The following is a 10,640-nucleotide window of genomic DNA, read 5'->3' on the forward strand; positions in this document are numbered from 1 at the left end:
CGTGGAGCGGTGAAGAAACTCAAAGGCTACCCAGTAAACTAGTGGCAGAGTTAGGACTAGAAGCCAGGGCTCCCCCCTCCCTTGAACTGCGAAGTGACCATGCCTCCCTCGGATTTAGACTGCCTCCCACACACGGAGGAAATACATATGCTGTAGTTCAAGTGTCTGTACGTCCACAGTCCTTTGGCTTCTGCGGGCAAGCTAGAAGCCAAGCTCTGATTCCTGCACCAGAAATTGAACATGTTCAGTAGGAAACATCTTCACATTGAGGCCATCATCCTCACAAACTCCTCGTAGTTGACTCGCCCGTCGCTATCTGCATCGGCCTCCTTGATCATCTCGTCCACCTCCTCGTCCGTCAGCTTCTCGCCGAGGTTGGTCATGACGTGCCGGAGCTCCGCCACGGTGATGTAGCCTTTCCCGTCCTTGTCAAACACCCGGAAGGCTTCCCGGATCTCCTCCTCGCTGTCCGTGTCCCTCATCTTCCTCACCATCATGGACAGGAATTCAGGGAAGTCAATTGTGCCGCTGCCGTCGGGGTCCAACTCGCCAATCATGTCTTGCAGCTCGGCCTCGGTGGGGTTCTGCCCCAGCGACCGCATGATGCTCCCCAGCTCACTGGTGGTGATGGTCCCATCCCCATCCTTGTCAAAGAGCGAGAAGGCTTCTTTGAACTCCGCGATCTGCTCCTCCGTCAGCTGGCCAGCCATGCTGGTGCCTTCAAAGCGTCCGTGCCTCCGTGCTCGCCAAAACAACCTGCACTCAGTTCTCCTTGCAGTTTGCAGATAGCCAAGCCGTGGGGAAGTCTCCTGTGACTCCCTTGCCCAGGGATGAAACAACGGCTTGGAGACGGAGAGCAATACACGGTTCACACTTTTCATTGGTGCACATTGAGTCATGGAGAGAAATGAGACCATCCACACCCTCTTCATTATCTAAGTGTCGGATCCTGTCCAGGCAGGAGCCGAGAAAGCTGGAACAGGACGTGTGCGCGCAGGAGAGAAAGGCAAACACGAGTGCCCACAACGCCAACGGTCAAAAAATGGCTCAGGCCTTTCTCCTTAGCCATCGCTTCCATTGCAAACAGTAAAGCTCTGCCCCCTGCATGCCTTGCACACTCAATGGCTGTTGGAAGGACGGGGCCTGAACGGGATCCAGATTTCCCCCTGGCTGTATTCCAGCCTGGTCAGTTCAGTTTTCATTGACACCGCACATGCCCTTGCAAGTGTAACACCGACAGACCCTGGTCGTCAGTGGGTGGGATTGAACCTGGGACCTCTGAAGCTAAATGCATGAGCTAAAAGCCACCTGGCCCCTAGCTAACGCTGTAGCAGACTCATTCATCTCAAAGTGGTCTCGGTGCCACTAGAGGGGACAGAGCACCACACCCAGCAGGTGTGTGGGTTACACCAGCTCTTTGCTTTGAGAGGGAGCGGAGGGTTATTCCCACTGGGGCTGGAGCACTCAGAGCACCGTGGGGGACATGTCATTGCGAGGCCGATTGCCTTGTGCGAGCACCGGCTTCACGAGGCAGCCAGGCACCGCTGTCTGCTCCACCAAGCAGCTGGTGGGCGAGGGGGCAGTTAGGTGGTTAAGGCAGATCGCTGTGAGGGAACAGAGCTACGCTAAGAGAGGCCTGTGTGTTATTGTTGACCAAGCTTGTGAGGCCTGAGGGCTTGTCTCCAGGGAGAAGTTATTCCAGAATAAGGCAAGGTGTGAATGTAACTGGACAGAGCTATTCCCGGATCCCTCCCAGTGTGGACAGTTTATTCCTCCCTAGCTGTTCAGGTCAGTTTACCTGACTCTCACCCTATGTATTTCACTGTCTGTCTGGACCCTGGGACATGATACCTTGAACACTGCCTCCAATTGATTGCAAAATTTCAGGGAGTGTCCTAGCCATCCGGGGGAGGAACCTTTTGGATTTGAGTGAACGTCAGGGGAAAACAGGAAGGGAGAAATGGAGGACACACGGAGCCCCCGGTATCTGGTTAGCAGAGCCAGCTCTGTCATTGTCTAGATCAAAGAACTAGTTAATGGCGGCCGTTAGCACCTTCCAACCCAGCAACACCCCATCTCAGCTCTGCCATAGGACCACTGGAGATTCAGATGTTGGCATCCTGAAAGAAAAGAAAGGAGAAAGAAAGAAAATAAGAGGAGTGCACACAGAACCTCTGGCATGGGAAAAGGGCAGAGTAAGGGACCCTGGCATAGGGGGGAAGGGGGATTGGGAGAGTAACGGGGGCCTAGGGGGCTTACAGAGCCCCTAGCATGGCAGGGAATTGCTGGGGGGGGGTCATACAGAACTCCTGCAGAGGGGAGATAAGAGTGGGCCCTGCTATAGGGTGGCAGGGGGAAATGTGGAGGCATGAAAGGAAGGCATGGGGAGCATAGCCAGAAAGGGGGGAATGAGAGCCCACAGAGGCAGAATGGGGGGGGGTCTGAGGAACAGGGGTGGAGGGGCTGCAGGGAGTCCCTGAAATAGAGGGGGACGGGAGGGGACACCCGGGGGGTGGGGAACGCAGAGAGACAAACAGCTCCTGGTGTGTGCAATGGGCTCGGCCAGCAGAAGCAACAAAGTGTGCGACCCTCTAGTGATTATTATTATTATTTCCTATTCGTGTTGTGGTAGCACACGGCAGCCCTACTGCACTAGGGGTTGTACAAGCCCAGGACACGGTGAATAGCAGCTGGCTCTGGGTCTTTTGAGAAAACTGCGCTCCCTTTTCTCCCAGTCCCGGTCTGAGCTGTGCCACTCAGGCCTTTCTGCACAACGGACCAGACAGCACCAAAGCCAACGTGTCCTCTTGGCCAGCACTGAAGAACAGATTGGGGGTCTCAACGCTGACATTCCCACAGGGTGCACCTCGCCCCCGTGCCGCTGGCTGGCAAAGGCCCTGTGCAGTGGAGAGTCTCCATTCAAGTCCTCTGTGGAAGATGTTTTGGATGCCCGCCCTTGGTCTGTTGCGTTTCCCAGCATTCTCTCATCAGGATGTTAATTACATTCGTAATGTAATTTCCACCAAGATCTTCCTGGGTCTGAGGCTGATTTCATGAGATCCTTGAACGACCCTCGGTAGCACTGACCGGGACGTGCCACGGACATTTCGACTTTTGGGACTACTCCCGGTCAGGCGGTCAGTTAGCGTGCGGCAGGCTGGTGCGCTGTGGATTTACACTCCAGTGTGCCATGTGCTAATTGTCCATACAGAAGACCCCTTAGTTTATACTCTATGGTCTGCTGCCTTCCCGAGCCAGGGGACCACACTGCTGCTCCAGCTCCCAGTGAACTCGATGAGAATCATTTCAAGGACTTTAAAAGGAGCTGGACAGACATAAGTGTTCTCTCTCCTGCCATCCATCTCCACTCTCTGACAAACAGAGGCTAGGGTCACCATTCCTTACCCATCCTGGCTAATAGCCATTAATGGACTTAACCTCCATGAATTTATCTAGTTCTCTTTTAAACCCTGTTATAGTCCTAGCCTTCACAACCTCCTCAGGCAAGGAGTTCCACAGGTTGACTGTGCGCTGTGTGAAGAAGAACTTCCATTTATTTGTTTGAAACCTGCTGCCCATTAATTTCATTTGGTGGCCCCTAGTTCTTATATTATGGGAACAAGTAAATAACTTTTCCTTATCCACTTTCTCCACACCACTCGTGATTTTATAGACCTCTATCATATCCCCCCTTAGACTTTAAGGTGAACTGGCCCAGTGGCCCACCACAGGGCTAGCTCAGTTCTTAAGTCCCACGATGCATAGACTCTGCGCCGGCCCTTTGCATGGCAGAATTTCACCCTGGAGGAGCTGTAAAGCGTGCCTCCCACTGCATTCCTTCCCGGCCACCCCGCACTGCTCAGTTCTGCCTCAGCGCCTGGATCCCATGGACATCTGGTGCCGTTCCACTCTGCCTCTGTCTCCCCCATCCAGCTGCAGAGGGTACCGGGGGGAGGGGAGGCGAATCCCTGGATGCGTTGCACAGCCAGGCATGCTGCTGCATTTTGCTTTTGTTGTTTGCCAGTTTCATGTTGTTTGAAGTCACCGGCTCCCTCCCAGGGCTGTTAAAAGCATGATGCCTTTGTGCATGGTTGTCTGTTTCCAGTTAGTTCTGTAGGGCGCCTGGGGGCCATATTAATTGTAATAATCAGTATTGATTTTATTTTGTCTTCTACAAGCAGGGAGGACAGGAGAAAATGAACTGCTTGGAACGTCTTGAGAAGGAATTGTTCTCCCGATCTTATTCCTCTCCCAGATCCGCTACTGACTAGTGTCATTTGCCCTTGTTACACCTATGGTAACAATAATTAGAACAAAGAAGAACAGGAGTACTTGTGGCACCTTAGAGACTAACAAATTTATTAGAGCATAAGCTTTCGTGGACTACAGGCCACTTCTTCGGATAGTTTCTTTCCGCTGAAGGTGTCAGCGTGCTTTGGAAACAAGAATGAAGTTGCCCTGACCCGGCTGGTGAGGCTGTCTGCTATAATTAGCCTTCTCTTTCTGAGGGGGAAACTGAGGCACGGAGCGAATGAGGACCAGGTTTTCGAAAGTGTTCAGCCAGCATGCTGGGAGCTGAGCTCTTTGGAAAAACGGGCTCCAAGCTCAACCATGAGCATTTGAAAAGCTACCCCACAATGGCCGGTGCAAGGCCTCACAGGAAGTGTGTCAGACGTGGAGCACTGGAACGAGGGGTGCTGTGGGTGCAGCAGGACCCCTCCAGCTTGTACAGCTGGAAAGTGGCTTGTTTGGTGGAGGGCCGTGATTCTCACTTGGGCTGGGAGAGATCCTGGACAAGCCCTTGTAAAGGCTGTGTTTGGTGTGGTGCCCCCTGGCTTGAAGTACTAATAGCAACTGCATGCTTTACAGTGATGTGCAATCACTTCCAGTCAAAATTGCTCCAGAGCCCCTGTGTACAGCAGCCAGCACTTGAATTTGCATCTCCTGCCAGTGTCCTAACCACAAACCCGATTAGCTGCAATCTGCTCTTTTCCTCCTAACCAGTGCTCCTGGTATCCATCAGAGAAATGACACGAATGGGTCTTCACCAGAATGGCATCTCCATCAGTCTGTTCCCTCACCTTTGCCTGCTCTCTCCATGGGATTGTTTCAGCTTTCAGGCCTCGGGGATGGGCTGGGGGGAGCAGTAGACAGATTGGCCACACTGTCAACCTGTGGAACTCCTTGCCAAAGGATGTTGTGAAGGCCAAGACTTTAACAGGGTGCAAAAAAGAACTAGATAGGTTCATGGAGGATAGGTCCATCAATGGCCATTAGCCAGGATGGGCATGGATAGTGTCCCTAGCCTCTGTTTGCCAGAAGCTGGGAATGGGGGACAGGGGATGGACCACTTGATGATTACCTGTTCTGTTCGTTCCTTCTGAAGCACCTGGCATTGGCCACTGATACTGGGCTAGATGGACCTTTGGTCTGACCCGGTATGGCCATTTTTATGTTCTTATCTTGATTTTAGTCAGAATTTTGACCCAATCCCACATGAATTTGCATAAGCAAACAAGGGAAATGTGGTCTAGATGAAATTGCTATAAGGTGGGTTCATAACCAGTTGAAAGACCATACTCAATGAGTGATTATAAATGGTTTGCCGTCACACTCAGAGGACCTACCTGCAAGGGTCTGTCTTGGGTCTGGTGCTATGCAACATTTTCATTAAGGACTTGTTTACTAGCGCGGAGAGTACGCTTCTAAACTGTGTGGCTAACACCGAGCTGGGAGGGGTTGCAAGCCCTTTGCAGGACAGGATTAGAATTCAAAACGACCGTGACAAGTTGCAGAACTGGTCCGACAAGTGCAAAGTACCACATTTAGGAAGGAAAATCTATGCGCAAACCCAAGGTAGGGAATCACCGACTAGGCAGTACTGCTGCTGAAAAGGATCTGGGGGTAATAGTGGCTCACTAACTGAATAGGAGTCCACAATGTGACACGGTTGGATAAAGGCTAGCATCGTTTTGGGGTGTATTAACAGGAGTATCGTATGTCAGACACTGGAGGTAATTGTCACACTTTACTCAGCGCTAGTGAGGTCCAGCTGCAGTACTGTGTCCAGTTCTGGGCAGTGGCACCAGAACAGAGGGACCAGGGAGCCATGGCCCTCCCATTTTTTGAAAGTGGACGGGCCTGGCCCATCCACTTTTCACCATGGGCCCCACCCTCTGCCCCTCCTCTTCTCCCTGAGGCCCTGCCCCCCGGCCAGGTCAGCAGCTGGAGCCCATAGGCCAGCTGCGGCTCTAAGGCCCTGCCCCCCGGCTGGAGCCAGATCAGGGTAAGAGCTGCGTGAGCCGCGGACCCTCCACCTGTCCTGGGCGGGGGGCCTGGAGGGCGGGGGACATGGGCCAGGGGCTGCTCTTGGGTCCCCCACCTCAGGCAGGTGGAAGGGTCCAAGCTCCCCAGCCCTGCTCCGGCTTCTGGCTTGGCCGGGGGGCGGGGGTTTTTTTGGGGGGGAAAGGAGGGTCGGGGCAGAGCCACGGAGGGGGCAGGGCCCTGGCCCACCCACTTTTGGGAAGGCTCTGCTGCTCCTGGTTCTGGGTGTCACACTTTAGTAAGATGTGGACAAACGGGAGAGTCCAGAGGACAGCGACAAAAATAATAAACGGTTTAGCAAACCTGACCTGTGAGGAAAGGCTAAAAAAACGGAGCATGTTTAGTCCTGAGACAAGACGTCTGAGGTGAGGACTTGATAACAAATATGTGAAGGGCTCTTATAACGGGGACTGTGATCAATTGTTCTCTGTGTCCGCCCAAGGTAGGCCAAGACAAAATGGACTTAACCTGCAGCAAGGAAGAACTAGGTTAGATAGTAGGAAAAACTTTGAAGCTGCAAGGATAGTTAAGTTCTGGAACAGGCGTCCAAAGGAGGTTGTGGAATCCCCATCACTGGAGGTGTTCAAGGACAGTCTGCTTGGACAAATACCTGTCAGCGATGGTCTAGGTTTACTTGGTCCTGCCTCAGCACACGGGGCTGGACTAGATGACCTCTCAAGGTCCCGTCCCACCTCACATTTCTATGATTCTGTGCCCTGAACTCCACCCTGTTAACTGGAACTGTGCACCAGCCTATTTTGAAGAACTCATCAAACCTTCCATCCCTAGTCTTCCTCCTTCTGTTTTATATAGGGCTGCCCCCAACCCAAACCCCCGGTTCTAAGGTGGGGATGGAACCTCGATGCCAACTCCAGAGCTGCATCTGGATTTCAGACGCCCTGAAGTTAGCGGCTCTTTGGCTTTTGGGCATTTGGTTTGGTTCATTATGAAGAGAGGGGCTATTTGCCAACCACAGATACGGGTTTTGAACCCCCTCAGTGTTTGCGGTGCGGGGAATCAGCCCATGGGGTATTGTTTAGCAGATGCATTGCTAGCTAGCTAGAGAGTGCGGAGGAGGTGAGCGTAAGAACTCCTGGGATCTGAATCACTGTGGCCTTGCCCCGTGTGTAGTCATTTGCATCAGCAAATCCTGCTTTGGTAGCATTTTACACCCACATTGAACTGGTAGAAATAAACAAGGCTCAGGCAACTCTGGCTCCTGGCTCCCAGCCCTATGCACATTCCCTCAGGCCAAAGGGCCTACCCCAAGCAGCCTGGTCACCAAGCTCCAGCCTTGAAGTTTGCAGCCTGAGCCCATCCTTAGTACCATGCGATCAACGCTTTTTCTGGGTTCTAGATGGGAGTGGAGAAAAGGAAGCACTGAAAGTTCTCTGGAAGCAAATAATCATTCTTTTATTGGAAAACAAAGCTACCACTTGGACTAGTGGAGGGGGAGCTTGCCCCAGAAGCGGATCCTTTCGAAACCATCGGCTACAGAAAATGGAAGCAGCACACACACAAGAGAAGGAAATATTTTTCTGGGACAAGCCCGGTGGTATACAGAAAAAAGGTGAACACAGGGGATTCTATCAGCTGGGCAGGTAATTAGGATTACGGCGGCATTCCTGGTGTTCCCAGGGGGTGAATTTCCAGGCCTCCACGGAGACCTGTGTGCCACTTACATCCCGTTTTGCCTTATCGACCCCGCTCTGCAAACATTTACACGCCGGCTTAACTTTAAGCACACGACTAGTCCCATTGACTAGCAAAGTCCTATTGTGAGTAAAGCCTGAGCATAATTGTTTGCAGGATCAGGGCCTGCGAGTTCAAGTGGGACCTGACTTAGAAGCCTTTTTGTGGTGTTCTGCACATGGAATGTCACCCTAGATCATGAGATTCAAAGCCCAGGGAATCCCACTGTGACGTTCTCTCCTTGGGGCCCCAGGTTGAATGGCCAACCCTGTACCCGAACAAGACACCCGTCTTGCAGTCTTGCAGCTTTACATTTCCCACTGCTGTGATAACCGTTTGAATGGACCACAGTGCAGTGCCACCACCGACATCTGTAGGGAACTGCAGCGGTGCCCAAATTGTACTCACAGTGCCAATGTAGCTATCGACTGTGTGCATCCTTAACTGCCAAATTTCCCGTGTCCTAAAAAGCAAATAACCCCCGAGAGAAAATGAGCATCTAACTTATTCGCCTATCATCTCCCCCTCCCTTAGGGTTTGCACCATCAGGCATAAGACAGAGGCAGTGCCAACAGTATAAAGATTTCTTTCAGGTGTATTCCCGTGCTGGCCACAAATGCCGTGGAGAAAAGTGCCATAGACGCTCATGCAGTCAGTCCTCATTTTGCAATTCAGGCAGCTGGCTCGGGGATCAGCAACTCTTAGGGGAGTCCAAAAGCTCGTCTTTGCTCACGTTCGCTGGTGTCTAGCGTCCAAATTCGAATGGAATCTGGCCTCTGCGTTTTACTCTTCTACCCAGCCCAGCAGAGCCCACTTCTGTGCTGCACAAAGACAAACTCAGACAGACAGACACCAGCTAAGATCACAATGAAACTCCCCTTAGGCAAGTGCCTGTGGATGTGAACCCAACCCTCACAACAGGTGTCCCAGAACTCCGGGGGGAGGAAGTTCCAGATCAAGACACAGATTTGTGGCTTGGTCCTCTTTTAAAAACTAATAATGAGCAGACAGCCCCAGTCCTGCATCCATATCCATGCAAGTGAACCCTAGTGCCTGTCTGGAGCCCCAGTGACTTCAGCAGGATCCGGCCCCAGCGTGAGGCTCTGCTTGCATGGACCCAGTGGCAGAAGCAGGGTCTGGATCTGGCTTGAAAGACTGTGCAAATTGCCAAGGACGGGATCCTGCAAAACCACCGCCCGGTTGAGGAATCCCTGCTCCTAGGGATAGTCACTGATGTCAAGGGCCGGAAGGATAGGGCTCCATTTGCTGACTGTCCTTGGGACACGTAGGCTCCAATGCCAGATGCCGCCTGGTCTAAAGGAAACCTAGTTATTGCAAGAGGCATAAACCAGATGTGTAACCAGAGACGCTCAATTTCAGATGAGCCACAGGGCTTAGCTAACAAGCAGGGTAAGCCACAGCCAGTCTTTAGAATAAAGTAATAGAATACAGGGGAAGAAACCAACAGAGCAGCAGAGACATGCATAGGCCTTGGGCATGAGGGGAGGGACCATTGACAGGTAGGTTACAGTGAAAGGAAGCAAATGAATGAGTGAACGCGGTACCAGGAAAGTCAGTTCTTCACTTCTCTGTCATCATCCGTACAAACTCCTCGTAGTTGACTTGCCCATCGCTGTTGCTGTCAGCCTCCTTGATCATCTCGTCCACCTCCTCGTCCGTCAGCTTCTCGCCAAGGTTGGTCATGACGTGCCGGAGCTCCGCCGCGCTGATGTAGCCGTTCTTGTCCCTGTCGAACACCCGGAAGGCTTCCCGGATCTCCTCCTCGCTGTCCGTGTCCCTCATCTTCCTCGCCATCATGGACAGGAATTCGGGGAAGTCCACCGTGCCGCTGCCATCGGCGTCCAACTCCCCGATCATGTCTTGCAGCTCGGCCTCGGTGGGGTTCTGCCCCAGCGACCGCATGACGGTCCCCAGCTCGCTGGTGGTGATGGACCCATCCCCGTCCTTGTCAAAGAGCGAGAAGGCTTCTTTGAACTCCGCGATCTGCCCCTCCGTCAGCTGGTCGGCCATGCTGATGCCTTCAAAGCGTCCGTGTCACACAGCTTCCCTGCTCGCTGGAGCAATGCACGCTCGGTTCGCCTTGCCTCAGCATGTACAGCCAGCGCGTGGGCACAGGCAGGGAATGGCCTCCTGACGTGCATCATTCACTGTTAATCAGAACATCCACACCCTCTGCATCACCTGAGAGCCTGGAGCAGGCTTCCACGCCTGGGTGAAGTCAGTGGGAGGATCAAGCCCCGTATCCTCTTTGCAAACAACCCTGTAAACTGGAGCTCTGGCAGCCATGTCTGCAGGGGACAAGGGGTTAATAGAAGGGGCGGAGGTATCCGCAGAAGGGGCATATTGATATTAGCATGGAGAATATCAGAGAGGGACTAAATATTTTCAATGATCCGTCTCTCAGTCCAGCCATCTGGCTCTCTCTCTAGCTGCATAGTGCCCCAGGACTCTGCCTCATCATAGGAAAAGAGAATTTAGAGATGGCCCCTCTATTTGGCCAGGTGCCATCGGAAGATTTCATACCATGATCTAGACTGAAGAGTCACAACTGGTGAAATCAGTGGCTCCCTCCCCCGTTGATTTTCCTTCTCCTCCTTCAGGCT

The 10,640-nt window shown here is 52.7% G+C and overlaps 1 protein-coding gene across 1 annotated transcript; it reads right to left on the bottom strand.

Moving 5' to 3' along the window:
* Positions 1-260: 260 nt before the first annotated feature.
* LOC128830000 (uncharacterized) lies at positions 261-10,137 on the bottom strand. Its single transcript, XM_054015589.1, has 4 exons — positions 9,626-10,137; positions 5,726-5,748; positions 825-842; positions 261-718 (listed from the first exon to the last, which is right to left on the bottom strand). The coding sequence occupies exons 1-4, from the start codon at positions 10,045-10,047 to the stop codon at positions 261-263; spliced, it is 921 nt and encodes a 306-aa protein (XP_053871564.1). The 5' UTR covers positions 10,048-10,137.
* Between the last annotated feature and the right edge of the window lie 503 nt (positions 10,138-10,640).

Source organism: Malaclemys terrapin, chromosome 1 (genome assembly GCF_027887155.1).
Source record: "Malaclemys terrapin pileata isolate rMalTer1 chromosome 1, rMalTer1.hap1, whole genome shotgun sequence".
Taxonomy (NCBI): domain Eukaryota; kingdom Metazoa; phylum Chordata; order Testudines; family Emydidae; genus Malaclemys; species Malaclemys terrapin.

Coding starts and splice junctions, on each gene's coding strand:
- LOC128830000 (XM_054015589.1), bottom strand. CDS start 10,047: ATGGCCGACCAGCTGACGGAGGGGCAGATCGCGGAGTTCAAAGAAGCC. Junction 5,749..9,625: donor GGGCAAGTCAACTACGAGGA/GTTTGTACGGAT, acceptor TGTCCTGCAAAG/GGCTTGCAACCCCTCCCAGC.